At 44.8% G+C, this 18,280-nt stretch overlaps 8 protein-coding genes across 8 annotated transcripts; 4 read left to right on the top strand and 4 right to left on the bottom strand.

The window, feature by feature from the left end:
* Positions 1-3,091: 3,091 nt before the first annotated feature.
* Positions 3,092-3,357, top strand: PHALS_01757 (uncharacterized protein; the record flags this gene model as incomplete). Its single annotated transcript, XM_024716211.1, has 2 exons — positions 3,092-3,162; positions 3,231-3,357. The coding sequence occupies 2 exons, from the start codon at positions 3,092-3,094 to the stop codon at positions 3,355-3,357; spliced, it is 198 nt and encodes a 65-aa protein (XP_024581833.1).
* A 1,210-nt stretch (positions 3,358-4,567) lies between these two features.
* Positions 4,568-4,968, top strand: PHALS_01756 (uncharacterized protein; the record flags this gene model as incomplete). Its single annotated transcript, XM_024716210.1, has 2 exons — positions 4,568-4,641; positions 4,725-4,968. The coding sequence occupies 2 exons, from the start codon at positions 4,568-4,570 to the stop codon at positions 4,966-4,968; spliced, it is 318 nt and encodes a 105-aa protein (XP_024581832.1).
* Positions 4,969-6,761: 1,793 nt separating this feature from the next.
* Positions 6,762-7,442, bottom strand: PHALS_01755 (FOG: Transposon-encoded proteins with TYA, reverse transcriptase, integrase domains in various combinations; the record flags this gene model as incomplete). The annotated part of the gene is made up of 1 exon (XM_024716209.1): positions 6,762-7,442. One exon carries the CDS (start codon positions 7,440-7,442, stop codon positions 6,762-6,764), a length of 681 nt encoding a protein of 226 aa, XP_024581831.1.
* Positions 7,443-8,218: 776 nt separating this feature from the next.
* PHALS_01754 (Zinc finger, CCHC-type) lies at positions 8,219-8,647 on the bottom strand (the record flags this gene model as incomplete). Its single annotated transcript, XM_024716208.1, has 1 exon — positions 8,219-8,647. One exon carries the CDS (start codon positions 8,645-8,647, stop codon positions 8,219-8,221), a length of 429 nt encoding a protein of 142 aa, XP_024581830.1.
* Positions 8,648-12,414: 3,767 nt separating this feature from the next.
* PHALS_14815 (uncharacterized protein) lies at positions 12,415-13,002 on the bottom strand. The gene has a single exon (XM_024716207.2). The coding sequence runs from the start codon at positions 12,843-12,845 to the stop codon at positions 12,522-12,524; it is 324 nt and encodes a 107-aa protein (XP_024581829.1). The 5' UTR covers positions 12,846-13,002; the 3' UTR covers positions 12,415-12,521.
* On the bottom strand, positions 13,001-14,658 carry PHALS_01753 (26S proteasome regulatory complex, subunit RPN6/PSMD11; the record flags this gene model as incomplete). Its single annotated transcript, XM_024716206.1, has 6 exons — positions 13,001-13,090; positions 13,159-13,249; positions 13,317-13,473; positions 13,536-14,216; positions 14,275-14,442; positions 14,505-14,658. The coding sequence occupies 6 exons, from the start codon at positions 14,656-14,658 to the stop codon at positions 13,001-13,003; spliced, it is 1,341 nt and encodes a 446-aa protein (XP_024581828.1).
* Positions 14,659-14,740: 82 nt separating this feature from the next.
* On the top strand, positions 14,741-15,724 carry PHALS_01752 (Putative receptor CCR1; the record flags this gene model as incomplete). The annotated part of the gene is made up of 1 exon (XM_024716205.1): positions 14,741-15,724. The coding sequence occupies one exon, from the start codon at positions 14,741-14,743 to the stop codon at positions 15,722-15,724; it is 984 nt and encodes a 327-aa protein (XP_024581827.1).
* Positions 15,725-15,858: 134 nt separating this feature from the next.
* On the top strand, positions 15,859-17,214 carry PHALS_01751 (serine protease family; the record flags this gene model as incomplete). The annotated part of the gene is made up of 3 exons (XM_024716204.1): positions 15,859-15,896; positions 15,977-16,112; positions 16,177-17,214. The coding sequence occupies 3 exons, from the start codon at positions 15,859-15,861 to the stop codon at positions 17,212-17,214; spliced, it is 1,212 nt and encodes a 403-aa protein (XP_024581826.1).
* Positions 17,215-18,280: the final 1,066 nt, after the last annotated feature.

Here is an 18,280-nt window from a genome sequence, read left to right as displayed (position 1 = left end):
TATCACTCGCTCTCATGAGCAATTGGTAATACCCATCGACCAAGTCGAGTGCTCTGTATTTCGTACAGTCAACCATGTTGTTCTGGAGAACATACCTTCTAAGAATCGGCGTCTGTGCCGGAATGGTGGCAGCGTTGAGTTCATTGTAGGCGTGATCGATACGCCACTTGCCGTTCGGCTTCCTGGCACAAAACGTAGGTGTCGAATGGAGAGACTTGCTCTCACGCACCGAAGAAGGCGTCACTGACGTCACACTACTCCTTGGGCAAGGGCCATTGGCCTATTACGCAGTATTTGGCAGGTCAGGACTGACGGTGGGTCTTTGGAGATGACGTCTTGAAATTCCTTATACAATTGATGGTACGGATCTTAGGGATCCTGAAGGATCGACGATCCACTTCGTGCTCTTAGCACCCTCTTGGTGTCCTTCGGGACAGCTCATCTTGAAACAACGACGAGTTAGTGTCCCCACTCCCTGCTCAATCGTAGCACTGATATTATTAACAACGTCCGACATAGAGGTGCTATTTCCGCAGTCTTCCTCCAGTGGATAACGTGCCACTCCACGCGCATAAGAAGGACCTGGTCCAGGATGCCGCGGACCTCGTCCGACCATGCCAGTTTTGGCATGCAGCAACTTCTTCAAGACGTGAGCAGTGTTCAGTGAATTACGTGCCATTTCACGTGCATCACAAGGGCCTCGCCCTTTCTGCCTCGGACCTCATCCGATCATGCTACTCTTGGCATGCAGCAACTGCTTCGTAACCTGAGTGGTGCTCAGTGGGTCACGTTCCACCCCACGCGTATCACAAGTGCCTCGCCCTTGATGCCTCGGACTTCGCCCGATCATGCCGCTCTTGGCATGCAGCAACGGCTTCGTAACGTAAGCAGTGACGTGCCACGCTACGTGCCTCACAAGGACTCGCCCTTGATCCCACGGTCCATGGCCTACCATGCCACTCCTGGCATGCAGAGACTGCTCCAATAGTTGAACAGCGCTCAGTACGTTACGTGCCACTACACTTTCCGTCTGCGAGCCACGCTCGGGACTCATGTCCAAAACACCTTTGGTATTTGACAGTTCGGATACTCCGATATCTAGCACATTTTTCCTACCGTCCCGGTTGAGTGCCCGCGCCAATAGCGCTTCTGCTTCCTAGCATAGGTGGGTTCATACGTGTTCGTAGCGCCCAAGGCCTTCGACCTACAATCAATCCATGGCTCGTGGTGTTTCAACCATGCCATACCAAGGATAAGGTCAAGCCTTGCATCAAAGTCTAAGATTAGGAAGCGTTTTACGCTATCAAAGGCAAGAAATCTGACACCGACGTCCACAGGGACCCTCGGAGCAGTGACACAAGTCCCCGTCCCTAAACGAACAGTGATAGTATCACTTAACCGCGCTTCCAGCTCCTCAGCTTACAGCTGACTTCTTGGAGCGTCAAGCATAATTATCCGACGCCCCGGGTCGATCAAGATCTTCCATGACTTCTCAGAGCCCTTCACGGTCGCTTTTACAACCAGCAAGCCCGGCTTGCATACACGTTCCGTGTTTAAGAGCACGCAGATCTTCGAGGCTGGGCCCTGCTCCCCTCGACCTCTTTTGGGGCACAACAGAACTCAGTTCTCCTCCAGTAGGGCACCCTGCGCCTACTGTGTTTTCTCGATCACCCGGAACAAATCAGACTGGTTAGAAACGAGACTTCGGTTCGACGAACCTTTACGCACCTTGGACGGGGGACAACCAGTCCGAAGGTGACGGGTGTCTCCTCAGATAAAACACTGTCGGGCGTTTAAACGCTGCTCGGTAGCTTGGGACTCTTGAGATCCATTGGCCCAGGCCCGCTCGACGAGCTCTGAGCGTGTGTATTCCAGCCAAGTCAACCCGTCTTGAAGTCGAATTCGGCATTCAATGCCATGCCTAACGCTTTTTCAAACGAAGACGGATGCACACGGAAGACTTCTGGCCACGCCAGTGCGGAGGCCCTTCATCATAAAGACGCTCACTGCAATTGCCTCGGGGGGAAATCTGCTGCCACCCCGACGATGATAATTTTCAATTCTTGGACAAAGTCCACCAACTTCTTGCCTTGTCGGGCGGCAAGATATCGTGATCGCATGCGATATGCTTGGTCAGGCAGCGAGAGCACTCGTACAGCTGACGCTTTAGCTCCTCATAGGAGGGAAACGCAGCTTCAACCGAAGCACCGCGCGTTACTGTCCATTCTCGCGCTCGGCCCCTGAGCCTGAAGATAGCTAGCACCTCGCGCTGTTGCTCGTTTTGGAGCAAGGTGGATGCCATAATTATCTCGGCCTCTCTCATTCAGAGTAGGAGATTTTCTCCATCCTTATCCTCGAAAGTCTTAACGCTCACCATAAGCGGCCTGGTCGGAAACATCCGTCGTCGACGGTGGCGTCATGGACGCAATCGACGCTGACAGCTTCTGCTGTAAGTGCTCCAACAGAGCTTTTTCATAAATTGAGGTCGCGCGCTTATCGCCTCGGGACCTTGCGCAACAAGGTGCTTCACGCCCTCAGGGCCCAGCAGGGACATCAGCTTATTATGCCCGCCCTGCACTTCCTGGGCACATAGCAGTACTCCTCCCCCCTCACAAAGGATCAGCTGTAACTACTCAGTCGTAAATTGACTACGAGTGCAACCAAATGCAGCGGGGCTGCCGTAGCTCTTTGGTTAGAGTAAGCTAAGCCAAGATCACCGACCTTACGTTCTATACTAGTACCAGTACGAGTGTAGTAAATCACAATTCGCTGCCTCCAAGAGTACTCAAAACCTCAGGTCATGGCAAATATACTGTTTCGTTCAAAATGCATACTATATTTGTGGCAAAGCCGCCTATATCTAAATATAAATATCTCCTAAGTTAATAGTAAAACCTAATCTAAATGCATAACTACTGGCAGTCCCGCCACGTAGTGGCTTCTTGTTAACTTTAGCTACACCATCTTGTGGTTATACCATCTTGTGTGACCCACCCCTTTATACGAGGGTACGTGTAACCCCGTTTTAAAGGTGGTTCGTAAATTTTGGTACTACTTCTCTCTGATTGATCTCAAACATGATGATGCGATCATGCCCAATAACATATGCTTAGACAATAACACAGCACGTGTGAAAGTTAAAGGGCCGGAATCTGAGAACTCGTGCAAATTTCGTTCACCACCCTGAAGCTGCCTCTTTGCTACACCCGGACTATTTGACAATCTTACAGAGATGAGTGGACAATCGTGTTATATTGGAATGATTTGCTCCATATTTGTGAAGATAGTTCGTCTAGCTGTATCATTTCTCCAAATTGCTTTTGGACAAAGGCAATAGCCACCCTCCGCATATCATAACTCAAGATGTTGCCTCCCCGAAAGGAGATCTCACCGGCGCCAAAACACACTAATCTATGTTGCTACAGAGCTTGTCTGATTGCATACACTCGAGAACTACTTGCAATTCATTCATGTGGTTTGCCACATCCGATTTTTCATGCACTCCACCACAATGGACTGATGATATATCGTCGATGCAGGTTTGTGCATAACACAATGTGACCTAATCAGCCGCATCACCGGACGGCTGTGGCATAGCCAGCCATTCTAAGAGCTTTTAAAGTACTCGTTGGATGTCTATTGTGATCAGACGACACAATTCATTCGCCATATCAAGAGCACTGAGCAAGGCGGAACCGACACTGCCGTTCTACCGCTATCGTTTTTAAGATTCAGCGTTTGCGCTAGAAATGTGACAGCAATCAAATCAGTCCATTCTCTCGTTGGATTTGATTAATTGCCTTAAGTTTATATGACAGGTGAAAAATCGATTTGGACAGCCGGAGCAAGTTTACACATGATCAAACTGCAGACGATATATTAAGAGTATTGAGGTTCAGATTTTGTTCTCAACGTACCACCAAGGCTTGCTGGATTGGACAGCGCAAGGAATCCTCATAAAACCTCTGCTGCAGGACAACTTGTTCACTCTTTAAAAATTGAAATTCCCCAATTTTGGTGGTTTGTACAAATTTTCTACCTTCTCGTGCAGAAATGACAGCATGCATATCTGGAGAGAAAATATTTGGTATCAACCGTGTCTACATCCATATACTCCCCGACGTAATGAGACCCTAAAGATTATTCATGAAAGGCGTTCTGAATGATCTGCACTAAAGAAAACTCAAGCTGAGACAATTAAGATTAAACAAATTTTCAGTCTTGGCGTTTGACACTAAAGCTTACGTTTTACCCTTCTTCTGGATGTTAGCATACGCGGTCTCGCATTGTCTTGTTGATCACTGATATCGTTTTGGTAAGTTCAGGTACACATCCCGATCCACATTCTCAGTGCTTTGAGTAAAAATGGCTTCATTGGCTTTGTTACTGCTCGTCCTTCAGCCGAACACTCTTTCGTAAAAAGCTAGACATATGCATGACCGTCCTTATGACGTTTATTGCGGGATAACTCGTAATACATAACATACGGGTCATAGAATGACTATATCATAGCTTTATGACGACTTACTCTGGATAAGAGGATACGGCCAGAAGTGTTGTCTACGATATGAATGACTCTCTTTCTGAGGCCCGTGGCGACTTTTCCTCACCACCACCTATAAGCTATCACCGCATGTTGCGGTGTGTAGATCACGACTTATCATCGACATGGAATATTGTGCATCGACTTAAACTGCGACACAGTTTTGTCGATGATTAACTAGGCATGCTAAACACGCTGTAATGAGTCTCACTTTTTTATTTCGTCTTGATATACGTCGTTCGCGCAAAACATGCCTTTTCCAACTAAATGCGATACTAAGTGCCTTAGCACCTCTGCTGCTGTTTTATCGCGTCTTCCAACAGCTGGTGTACCACTTTGCAGTTTATTGCTTCCTACCGGACTTCTCTTTACTTCGACTGGCCCATTTCAGTCCAACGATGCTTAGCAGTGTATTGCCTTCATAAAGTACTCACAGGAGTGTGATTGGGACCAACACGGCAACCGATTTTGGCGTAGACCTTCGAGGTTGTTCTCTAGTGTTAATGGTACATTTGCGCTCAATATTTAACACTTGAGCTGTACATCGTATTGGAGTAAGTTGTGCCGTAGATTCGTTTTGGTGGGTATCCTTCGCCAAGAACCTGGTAGCTGTACCACAAAAAAGTATGGTGGCGACAGCTAGCTGTCCGTTTCAAACCAAACGAGAGACTGTAAGAAACGGAGATATACGTGTACCTATGTCTCCGTTTCTTACAGTCTCTTTTGATCCAAATGGCTGTTAGTTGCAAATTTTTTATCAAAACTTCTATCTCTGGCAGCTAAATTACTAACCCGGACAATTAGCCTCTTTTTGACGCAGAGAGTCGAAGTCAAGTGAGGATATTCTCTCTCACGAACCATACCGCTCCGTAATTTTTAATAAGAATCACTGACAGCTATACAAATTTTGGATTTTAGGAAGTATGTCAATATCTAAATGCACTCCCCGGTCCGAAAGGAACATCCCTGACGACTTTTACCACGTGTTGACACGTTTTTTACAAGCGTAGAATCCTTAAGATTATCCGTGCACTTAGTACAAATTCTTTCATAACGGAAGATACTAACCATTCCAGTTCAAGAACTAAACCTTCTTGCAGCTGTTGGCAAATATCCTTTATAATAAATCATTGAGCTTGATGAGTGGTCTGAATGTGTAATGATGAGAGACATACAATTCAAAGTTTCCCTCAATCAATGTATTTACAAAGAGATGGCTTTCTCCATCATCAAACCCCAAAGACTCGTTTACTCGCATGGTGGGCGCGCTGCACGTTAGGGCTGACTCAGCCATAGCATAATATGGGCTTTTCTAAAAACGTTGACGTTCTAGTTACAACATCCGGTCGTCTGCTCATACACACCGGCCTTATTTGAGAGGACTACGGCGCGGAGCCGCTCAAACTTGTCTCTTATACCTATTGCTCAGGAGACCCTGACGCCCGGTATGGATCACTTACGTATACAATCGCTACTGTCCGTCTAATTTTGATACCGTGTCTCATCGCCAAACTTTCTTCCCGAGATTTGATCAGTGCACTCGGCAACAATTCTACTTGTCAACTGAATCAGTCGCATAAACTGCATGAGAGCTATCGCAGCCTAATGTGCTGGTACCGAAATCACTTTTGTCATTGGGAGAGATGATTGGTGTCCTAATAAAGCTTCACTAAGTGTGACGTGCGCGGCGCTCATATCTTTGACTTCCAGATGCCCATATCCCATGACGCCCCAGCAGTAGATCCTGGCAGATGTGTCTACTTTTGAAAAGGTTGCTTGAGCAGTAGATAGCAAAATTCAAAGTAAATATACTTAGGTCCTTAGTTCGCAATTATTAGTTACTCTAAGCCTATTTATTGAAGCTTCTTGTTCTTCAAGGCTCGCTAACTGCTTCCGCCGATCAGAGCTTCGCATCCCATCCCGACTTGGATCATCCCATCCCAACTTGTATCATACAATCAGATGAAACGCTTTCTTTGGATTTGCTGTCACCATGTGCAGAAACACATGATGCAACATCATTCCTTACCTAAAGCAACCGGTAATTACTGGTTCTCGTCACGTAGTCGAGGCGCATTCTTGACAACACTCCCACTCGACTCGACTGCTTTTGGTGCTTGAATGCCAAGTCTTTCTTGACGCAGACAGAACTGAGTTGCGGGAATTGGCTTGGTCATGATGTCAGCCAGCATGTTGAGAGTCGAGATGTATTCCAATGCTACTTCGCCGTCTTCAACTTTGTCGCATACAAAATGATATCGTATACAATGTGTTCTGCCCGCTTGTGAGACTCAGGATTTTTAGCAAGCGCAATTGACCCTTGAAAGTCCTCGTAGATCTTGACAGCATCACTTTGTTTCATCTCACCGAATACACCTAGGAACATCTTGAGCCATACTGCTTCTTGAGCCGCTTCTGAAAGTGCCATGTACTCGGCTTCGGTCGACGAAAAAGCCACTGTGCGCTGTTTCTTGCTTCTCCAGCTTATCGTACCGCCGCTCTTCATAAATACGTAGCCACTTCCAAAAATCCGTCCGTCTGACATGAATGTGGACGATATTGAATTTGACGAACTGACCATCAACAGTGATAAGGCGTTGCTCGAGCGCGAGCTGGCAGATATGGACGGATTTTGATGTGCTTCTTTTTGACTCGACATCACCAGTCCAATCCGCATCTGAAATTCCACAAGTTCATGTAAGCCATCGGCTTGAAACGCTATGCCAAAAGTCCTTGTGCCATTAATGTATCGAACTCGCTTTAAAGCTTGCCAATTCGTTGGGCATGGATCAGCTGCAAATTGACTAAGCGCTCCCACCGCAGCTGCCAGATCTTGGCGTGTGCCCACCATCAAATTCATTAGGCATCCAACGGCATTGCGGTATGGCACGTTAATCATGGTCTATTTATAATTACAACTGCCATCACGCATAGCCTTGGTAAGCTTGAGACCCGAATCTTGAGGTGTCTTTGCAGAATTGCTGTGTTCCATCTTGAACTTATTCAAAACATCGTTCGCAAATTTGGTTTGCCGCATTGTGACCGTCCCAGCTTCCGTGTCTTGACTTATCTCTATTCCAAGAAAACACTTTAGCTGACCCATGTCAGTCATTTCAAAGCGATTTCTGAGCGCTTGCTTGGTGTCTTGATGCATCTTTACATTGCTGCTTGCAATGATAAGGTGGTCAACCAATACCGCAACAAAATTCATTTCTTGACCGGTGCGTTTGATGTAGACACAGTGGTCTGATTCGCACTTCGTGAATTCAAGAAGCTGCATGAATTGTCGACAGTCTTGCTCCACATGCGAGGCAATTGCTTCAATCCATACAGCGATCTTTTAAGCTTGCACACGTAGTCAGGTCGAGATTCATCGATATATCCGTCAGGTTGAACCGTAAAATGTCCTCTTCGAGCACTCCATTTAGAAAAGCAGACTTGACGTCCATTTGATGCACCGTCAGGTTGTACTTTGCGCTCAAACTGAGCAAGACTCTGATCGACGTAAACTTTGCCACAGATGCAAAAGTTTCTTTGTAGTCGATGCCGTATCTCTGTGCAAAACCCTTGACCACCAAACGCGCCTTGAAACGCTCGATTTCACCTTTTTGATTCTCGTTCACGCAAAAAACATATGTTGCCAATTGCTTTCCGCCCATGCGTTAGTGGTTCTAGCTACCAGGTCTTGTTCCTTCGGAGTGACTCTATTTCTGAGTTGCATGTCTCACGCCACTCAACTGCTTCAATTGATTCCATAGCCGACTTAGACGAGTCGACCGGCCATACACAGCTTGATTTGGTGACGCACTTAGTTCCACCAACCGAAAACAGGTAATCAGCCGAGTAATCCTCGCTCTGGGCAACATTTGCACGCTGCGATCTTTGACGCTCTGTGTTTTCACGAATGCGAGCTGGACACTTTGCAATCCAATGTCCAAGCTCACCACAGTAATGACAAGTACTTGATGCTTTCGCTGAAGCAGTACGGTCTTTGCGTCGTCCGCTGTCCGTCATCGCAAACGCTTGCTCTTGACCAGGTGCAACACCATCAATACTCTCACCTTGTTTCTTGCCTTTCGTGTCTTCGTGCAGCAGCCGAGACATCACAAGCTGTCACGACAATGAGTCCGACCTTGACTCCAAAGCTATGATGAGAAACGCGGACGACTCACTGAGACTTCCGATAAGCGTGATAACCAAGTCATCTTCAGTTACGGGATGCGCCTGCCCACCGCATCGAGCTGTCCTGCCAAAGTTTTCATCCCGTTGATGTGCGTGAGCACATCATCACCTTCGTCCATTTTGGCTGTGAAGAAACGACGACGAAGAAATAGCTTATTTGCCATGCTCTTCTTTTAGAAATGGCCTTCCAGCCGCGACCATACATCTTAAGCGTCCTTGGCCGAGCGAACCAGCGGCAGCTGCAAATTCTCCATCGCAAGACAGATGATCGCCAGTGCCTTCCGAACCTTGCGCTTAAAGGTTGACTGCTCCAGCGCGCTACTCAGCTGCTCAGGCTTGATTATCCCACTCGCAACCTCCCATAGGTCGCGCTCCTCCAGCACCATCCGCAACTTAAATTTTCAGGTATGAAAGTTTGTTCCGTCGAACTTGTTGAAACAACTTGGCGTAAAGTCCATGGTGGCAGCAGGCAGTGTCGAAGGAGGGGGAGAAGAAAGAAGAGTCTGCGGGGCTCGGGCTCATAACCTGTTGAGAAGGTTGCTTGAGCAGTAGATAGCAAAATGCAAAGTAAATACATCTAGGTCCTTAGTTCGCAATTAATTAGCTACTCTAAGACTATTTCTTGAAGCTTCTTCTTCTCTAAGGCTCGCTTACAGCTTCCGCCAATCAGAGCTTCGCATCCCATCCCGACTTGGATCATCCCATCCCAACTTGTATCATGCAATCAGATGAAATGCTTTATTTGGATGTGCTGTCACCATATACAGAAACACATGATGCAACATCATTCCTTACCTGAAGCAACCGGTAATTATAGGCTCTCGTCATGTAGCCGACGCGCTTTCTTGACAACATTTACATCAACAATCTCAACAATCTCACTTTGTCACGGTGAGACATTCAGCTGACCCCGCAGAGTACCCATTCAAGGGTCACACGTTTGCGGTAAGAGTGACAAATATAGATGAAAGGAGATGTAGTCATTCATAACCTCGGATATAATCTCTTGTAGTGCTAATGGAATGAACCGTAAAAATGCAGGCCAGAGAAATTGCGATTGTGATGTCACCGTCTGATACAAATGAAGTCATCCGTCGAATATATACTTGTAGTAATGAGAATACCGAGGAAATTTGAGCTTATTATCGTTATAAATGAGTCGTTGAACAAAATGCACAAATGTTGTAGGAGGATCAGGTATTTTAATGAATCCCTCAAGTTGCTTTGAACTAAAAAATACCACTTTGTGCTTAAAAGACCCGCTATGTGTTACTTCTGGATCTGCAACCAAATCAAGAGATACACGCCAAGGGCCCTTACAAAAATTACAGTGATGTCATTGAAGAACATTCGAGTGCGAAGCAGAAAACAGATTTGGCGAGCCAAGATTCGAGTGCACCGAAAATTTTAGGAAGGGCCTGAAGGTGAAGGATGTACCCTGCCTTTTATATGTGAAGTGAAGACACGAAAGTTAGCAGATTTCCTCTCACACTACAAGCAGGATGACTATGAACATGTGCTGTCTAACGTGCCAGCGAAGTTCAACCGACTAGAACCCATTATTCATTCTCATAGACCTATCTATGCGATATGATAGATCATTGTTGTGATGAGATCATAATGTATAGTGTTGAGTGTACACACTACAACACAAGCTCTATGCCTTCACTAACTGGGAGCTTATCAAGTCAAAGCTGTTTTATGCAACGGGATGGAAACCTTGCTGTACTTGGCAGAAAAATTCGTCAACCTGGTTCTTTATTCATACTTACTCAAATATGTTATGTACATGTATCTCGCTTCACACCGAAAGAACCACTTTTGAATGTTGCTCAAAACTTCAATGTATCATTTACTCGAGTATGGCGACCGCAGTTCCGACTTTGAACTTTGACTTCACATACATCACGAATGACAACAAGCGCGTATTCTTTCGTCACCACAAAGCCAACGGCGTCCAGCGGTCCTGAATTTTGCGAGTAATGGAGTTGTTGCCATGGAGGACGTTCACTTGAGTATTGACGCCGAAATTGGCTGTAGCGATATCGTATCTCAAAATTTGCGTCATATGGGAACCTCCACTTGAAGTACTTCACACCAAAGTTTACGCAGCCATTTCACTATGGCGTGAAAACCAAGATCGCCAAGTGACAGGAGAGTTGAGTCTATGTGGCTGCATTCGCGGCACGGTATGGTTTGAAAATTATTTCACAGCTTTGGGTAAATGCCTTTTTTATCAGCAAAACGCATATGAACGAGCCTCCCTTCTTCCCTGTATGCCAAAAAATTCTTTCGAAAACAGCCCAAGCACAGGCAATCAGAATGGTTTGACAGGTGTGATCAGAAAGAAAGCTACGACCAAGTAATTGTATGATTTGAAGAATTGTAAGGTGCTGAATAAAAATAAAAGGAAGCAAGCACTATCAATGGAGCCTATGGATTCAGATGTTTTGACGGAAAAGTTCGGTATTACGATTAAAGTGATGAAATTGGATAAACAAACGAATCAACCTTTAAGATTTAAGGGTGTCAGCTTGTCGGTCAAGCGGAGGTAGACATTCAATGGACCAGTGACACAACAGGTTGAAGATGCAGTGACAGTTTCGCAGGCGAGTGGATTTAAAGCTGAGAGCAAATCACAATAAAGGCAGAAAACCGTCAGCTACAAGCAACTCTTTCACAACCAGAAGCGGCAAGTCTATTCTTACTAGTCATAATGACGACCTGGCAGGAGAGAGGTGCGGCATCACAACAAATCTTCGCTTTCTTAACCTAGTTGGTTAGAGCTTCAGTCTGGACTTAGGTCGTGTAAGGTTTGCGGTTGCGCGGACCCCGATCACAGAAACATTGCTGTGACTGCCGAGATCCAAGAAGCTTCAAAAAATCATCATGTGAAAACTCGTCGACCATGGACGTGACATAAACTCAAAACAGCTACAAATGATGGAAGTGGTTTACCAAATAAAACGAGAAAGCGTGCACGCCCTGGTGCGCTCAATGATAGTTTGACATCTCGAGTTGTCAAGATAAAGCGACAAGATGGCCTACGTGAGGCCTCCTGTGACAAAAGAACAGTGGCAACTTCGAGTTCGGTTTCTGGATTTAACAACTCGACCTCGATTGCGGTAGCGAAGCTTTCCAATACAAGGAGAAAGTCACCGCAAAATATCTCTCGCAATGTATCCGAGGGAATTCCATAATCGTTAGACTTCAAGTTGTGCCACACCAGGTTCAGCACTGCGAAGGGATGAGACCGACGGATAAGCGCCAAAGTAAAGGCCGCGACGTATCTTTCAGATATCTACCCCAGACTACTTCAAGTACATGATAACCAGTTGGCAAGCTCATCTGATAAGCGTGAAGCAGGTTCATCAGCAGCGCAACAATTTGGACAGCAATTACAATGGCAACGATTAGAGCAACGACCTCTATAGTTGAATCAATCGACGAACCGCTTAGCACAGTAGCTCTTGAAGCGAATTACATTTTTTTTCTATGCGTGTAAGAGTTTGGACTTTTTTGTCGTTGTAAACCTTCCAAACTGTAAATCAAATCATAAAATTGTTTTTTGAGCGATCTAATATCAGCGAATCAAAATAATCGGCAATTGTAAAATATTTCAAATTGCATAATTGAAATATTTTATCAATCCATGCAAATGGAAATATTCTATGCATCCTTGAATTTGTTTAAAATTTACTTCTACAGTGCGACGCTGTGTTGCCTTTGTAGCTACTCTCCAGTCGTTTGCTTTACAACACTCGACAAGTCGATGGCATGCTTTACCATCCAGCCGTCACTTTTCGCAAGTGTCATTTGATTTTATTGACGGCGAGGGAAAGCGCACAACGGTAAAAGCAAACGTTGGTGAGACACTGCTGGACGTGACCCAAGAGAATGACTTGGAGCTCGAGGGTGCGTGTGGTGCAGAATTAGCGTGTTCTACATGCCATTTGGTATTCGAAAAGCGGATTTTTGATGAGCTGCCAACATTAAGTGAGGAATAAGAGGATATGTTAGATCTAGCGTGGGGGCTCACAGACACGAACGTTGAACGCATCAAGATATCACACACATGTTTGAATCTTTGGATGCATTGATCTCTTGACCGTTTTTTCATTGTATGTATGCACAGTACAATCTAAGGTAGATTATAATGTAATTTTGTCTAATTACTAGCTCAGACAATCTTTTAGTGAATCGTACGACTTCATACGCTAAAGCTGCTTCGCGACTGAGCTCAACTTCGTCACTTTCTGCAACAATAAATTGCATTCATGCTTGCAGCTTGTCAGCACGCCGAAACAGATTGTCAACGATGTTGCCAACGTTGTCAATGACTCCAAGACCTGATGCGTACGTTTTCTAAACAAAGCAGCACACAATTAAATTAGAATTTACTCTTGACACGTGCTAGCAAAGACACTACATACGTCTTCAGAGGGATTGTCATAAACGATAAGCTGTCCCTTGCCCTGGTCCAAAATGCCGTGAAATTTGTGATCTAAAATCATTTGCGACAACCTAAGGAAAATACACGATAAGCGCGGCTCACCAATTAAGTTCTACGAATTAAAGCATGCGTTCTTACTTGAGCTCGATTTGAGATAGCGGAAGCTTGATTAGCTTGGCGACGTGTGCGATTTCGACACATGAAAAGGGTTGAATAATCTTAATCAAATTACTTTCCAAAAGCTGTTCGTATAGCTTTCCGAGATGATTCTTGATCAGTGGGTCCTCCACGAGCTCTGACAAAAATATACCAAAGTTAAATTACATTTCCACTATCATGCTTAATGATTATACGTACGGGGGGCGTATTTCGTTGTTGCTGCTTCAAATTGCTCCAAAGATCGCTGCTCGTGCGCCTTGGCGACCGCTTGCATTGCTTCTAGCTCAATGCCAATAAACTTCATCGCTTGTTTGCTATTAATAATAAGATTCACTTCACTAGCGCCATCGCTAGCAATTTTAGCGAGCAGCATGTATTTGAGACACTTCAATCCCTCTTCTTCATCAAGAGTCGCGAGAGCCTCAAATGCCTCAAAAAAGTACGAATATGCCGTCTTATAATCACGCTCTTCAGCGTGTAAGATGCCGGACATTTGGTCAATTTGCGCCTGCGTTCGCGGCACCACGTAAATGGTATTCGATATACTGCGTGCTGCTGTGAGCGCAGCTTTTGCTTTGGGTACATTGCGCAGCACATGGTGCAATTTGCTCTCGACAAGGTGAATGTCCACCAATAGCTGCTTGTCATCCAGCTTCTTGATCTCGTGCAAAAGCTCCGTGATAAGATTTAAAGCGGGTTGAAATTTGTGCAGTTGAAAGTAAATAGAAGCGAGACGTGCTTCAATGCGCTGGCGTAAAAATGTATGTTTCTCTTGCTTGCACCACTCGATCGAGTCGAGACATAAGTCGGCCTGTAGCTGAAGAGCCTTCTCGACATCCAGCACCTTGACTTTAGCCACCATGTCGATTACGGTGCGTACTATCATATGTGAAAATATTATCAGCATCTTTCATTGCTCATCTATTGTTAATCGTACCGATCTTGCCAGTCTTGGCGCGAGGTAATGTGGCGAAGAAGGGCCGCAGCGCCTGTAGCAATGACGCAAGCTCCTTCTCACGTCCATACTGGATATACAACTGCGCCAACTTATAAATTGAGTGTTCTTTCAAACGGTGCACTTGTTCCAGATTTGCATCTTCCGCAGCTGCCAGTAAATAGCGATCAATAACAATGAATCCTTTTGAAAACTGTAGTTATTTGTCGCACCGTAAGAGATGATGCTCTGAAAGGCTTGAATAGCTACATCGGGTGAAGCACTATGCGAAAGTGCTGCTACAATATCCTCAGCTTCCTCAAACTGTGTTTGAAGTGGGTGAATCTCTTGAGGCTCTGCCATCTCAATGTCTTGCATTGTCGTCATGCTTTTTTAGCTTTATAAGCTTCTCCCTTTCGAATCTTACGTGGTCTACACGACACGTTAGAAGAAATAAAAAGATACCACCATGCTTCCCTCCTTTTATGGCCGTCGCTTGCTCTCTTCATCTTTACTGCGCTCATCTACTCCTTTGCGTTGTCTAAGCTCTGCTCCCAAAGAATTGTCGCTTTACCAGAAGCTCCAGAAATGGTTACAACCATTTTTAGCCGGCTCTAAAGGTTTATATCTCGAGAATAAGGAAGCATGGGCATTGCGCCGCCGTATCAAGGAGTCCAAGGGACAAGCGCAGCTTACACGGCGAGAAATGCTTCTCTTACGTCAGGCACATCTTGACCTTTTAAAGTCATTACCAATTTTAGCGTTCTTCTGCGTACCAGTGTTGGGCTACGCGGCGCCATTGCTAGGATACCAATTCCCTAAACAGCTGCTGCCATGGCAATTCTGGCGTCCTGACCAGAGAACGCAATTCTTTCAAGAGGACGTACAGACTAGAGCCAAGACGTATCCTGAACTAGTCCAACTATTACAACAGATTCAGCACAAGGATGACACATTACAAGAGATGCTAGCGATGGCAAAGAAGGCTGGCAGTGATGGCCTACATCCGACGCAAGTGACTGAGCTGACACCCTTTTTTGAAGGTCCTGCAGCTTTGAGCGCACTTTCAAGCAAGCATGTTCATGTGTTAGCCGAAGGCTCAGCACTTTTTCCGAGCTTTGCTGTGCTCAACAAGTTGCTGATGCGAACACAATTAGTGAAGAGACTCGAGTGGAGAATGGAAGCACTAAGTGTGGATGACCAGCAGTTGCTAACGAGTGGATTGGACGACTTGTCACTAAGTGAACTTGAGTTTGCGTGTCACGAAAGAGGAATTATCACACAATACGGTGAGATTGAGATGCTGCGAAATGCACTCAAGGAATGGCTTCGTATGTACGATACTGACCACTTTGATCCCAATACGAATCCACAAAGATTGCCCTCGTCGCTGATGCTTCATGCTCCTGCTCTCTCCAAATTTTCCAAGTCTACAGAAGACTTTATTGTGTAAATCAAAGCGATTTTTGCGTTAAATAAATGATGTTTGATGCACTTTATTACGGTATACTTTAAGTAAGTCTATATAAAGTCAGAAAATTCAAAACAGACTGAATATCTAACTGACGACACAAAGCTTTTGGGAGCATGCTCAGTACCTTAGTGACTACGACAGCATCGAGTGGGTACGTATCCTTCTCCCTTTTATATATTTATCGAACTTGTGTCTTGAAGAGCTAAACTGGCTGTCTATTATTTTATGTAGCGGTATGATGTTGCCTGTTGCTGCATTGATCGCATCCTTTGCCTTGCTGATTGTCAAAGGCATCGTGAACTCTCGAGGAAATAAAAGAAAACGCATTGTGTCTGGTAAATCAGATCTTAATGAGTTTATGATCGAAGTGAGTGTATTATTTATATGAAATGAATATGATACTCTTAGCTAACGTTATGTTCCATTAACAGGCGTTACAGCCTCTACTAGATCGATACACACCAACCTGGTGGACAAATTCGCATATTCAATGTATCTTGACCTTTTTAGTGCCTCAAAGCTTTGTCAAATATAAAAGAGATATCCTTATACTCAAAGATGGTGGCCAGGCTTCTCTTGACTGGGCATTAGAATCTTCGGTTAAGATGAAAAGTCCCCTGCAAAACGATTCCCCCATTGCTATTATCATGCATGGACTCGTTGGTTGCAGTGAGAGCATGCGATCTCTTTGCGCTGAGGCCCTTATCCATGGGTATCGCCCCGTTGTGTTCAACAAACGTGGCCATGGAGGATTAAAACTCGCTACTCCAAAGCTACAGGCTTTTGGGTGTGTGCAAGATCTGGAAGAAGCCATTGCATATGTGGAAAAGTTATATCCGAAGAGTGAACTGTATGGTATCGGCAGTTCAGCAGGATCAGGCTTACTGTGCAGTTACCTGTGTGAACTCGGTAATAAGTCCCACCTTCGTGCTGGAGTGTTGATTTCGCCTGGCTACAACGCCTTCGATCTTTTTTGTGGTGGCAAAATCAACCCCGTGTACGATTTTCTCATGACATTGACTCTCAAGTCGTTTCTACTTCGTCATAAGAACGAACTAAATGAAGTGGTCAATGTGACAGAAGCCTTGAAAGCGAAAAGCATTCGCGAATTTGATGAGCATGTGTACATGAAAATGCATGGTTATCAAGACTTGGAGGCGTACTGGAAGGTGAACAATCCGATGCGAGATGTGGACAACCTCAAGATGCCATTTCTCTGCATTAACGCTCTGGATGATCCGGTTTGCACCAAGGAAACGATTCCGTATGACGAATTTCGAAAGAAATCGAACGCCATGCTTTTGGAAACACCTCAGGGTAGCCACTGTGCTTTTTTTGAAGGTACAGTTCAGCTCAAATCATGGTGTAATGAAGTTGCGATGACGTATCTCGATCGTCTACGTGAATTTCAAGCTACCGCTGATATTGTAAATCATGAAAGGCCATCAAGTGCTCTGACATCACAATAAATGCGTCGGGATCGTTTTTACTCTGTTCTAGATTTAAGCCAGCACACAAAAATTTATCCTAAAAGTTAACATGAATTCTCAATTCTCATACTTTACGCTTACGGCTATTTTTCTAAATGTGAAAATGAAGTGGGGCACACTGCACTCCACCTCTTGAGCAACAAATATTATAAATAGTGTGTATATTTTAGGAAACACAAGCAAAAAAATGTCAATCTAAACCACTTAAATATATATATGACGAACAAAGATGGCATGGGCAGTGGCTAAGCTCTCGTGTCGCGCAGTGCTTGACTTCAAAAATTTAGTCAATCTGATGACGTGTACTCTGATCTGGGGGCAACAGCATCAAACCGTAATTTTTTTTTAACAAGATAACTTTTTGATTTTCTAGGACCTGATTCGATTATGGCACTTAGTGCTTTATGGGTATCCTTATGACAGCCATATCCATGACGAATGATTCACCAGATCCATTTAGGTCCAATCATTTGACTCGATGATATGTTCTACGTGCAATTTCTTGCATGTATCTTTAAAATGATTCACTGAATGTCACAAACGTGGCCTCAATTCCACTTGCTCTTTCGTGCCCCTGCTTAAGTCGTGTTGATTATTTGTCGCACTTTAGTCTTCCATTTATCACATTTGTCTGTCTTAAAGTCCCACATGTCGACTACCCCACACTTACATCCTTGAACCACCAACACCTTCGGGAGCAAGCTCGCTGCCGTCGTGCTTGATTTCATATACTCATAATCTTCTAAGTCAGCATTCTACATAACACATAATGATTGCGACGTCATTGCAGATGTCACATATGCATATGGGAACACCATATTAATATTCCCACAATGCACGTCGATGGTACATGTACATGGTACATGTATGTAAGTGAGGTACATGTATGTACCTCACTATAATGGCTAGGTGTAGCCCATTGAGCCATATCTTTGAAATATACCTTGACTGTGCTTAACTCTATCATAGTAGCAAAGGGTGTGAGGGATCATACCGTATGTTTGGTCAATTTACTAGGCTTGACTAAAGTTGTATCACTCAATTG

The sequence above is a fragment of the Plasmopara halstedii genome, assembly GCF_900000015.1.
Source record: "Plasmopara halstedii genome assembly, contig: Scaffold_1583, whole genome shotgun sequence".
Taxonomy (NCBI): Eukaryota; Oomycota; class Peronosporomycetes; order Peronosporales; family Peronosporaceae; genus Plasmopara; species Plasmopara halstedii.
Note: the sequence above shows the minus strand (reverse complement) of the source record. Positions and strands in the feature narration are given on the sequence as shown.

Excerpts from the sequence above, each read along its gene's own strand:
- PHALS_14815 (XM_024716207.2), bottom strand. The coding sequence starts at position 12,845 with ATGAAAAAACGGTCAAGAGATCAATGCATCCAAAGATTCAAACATGTG.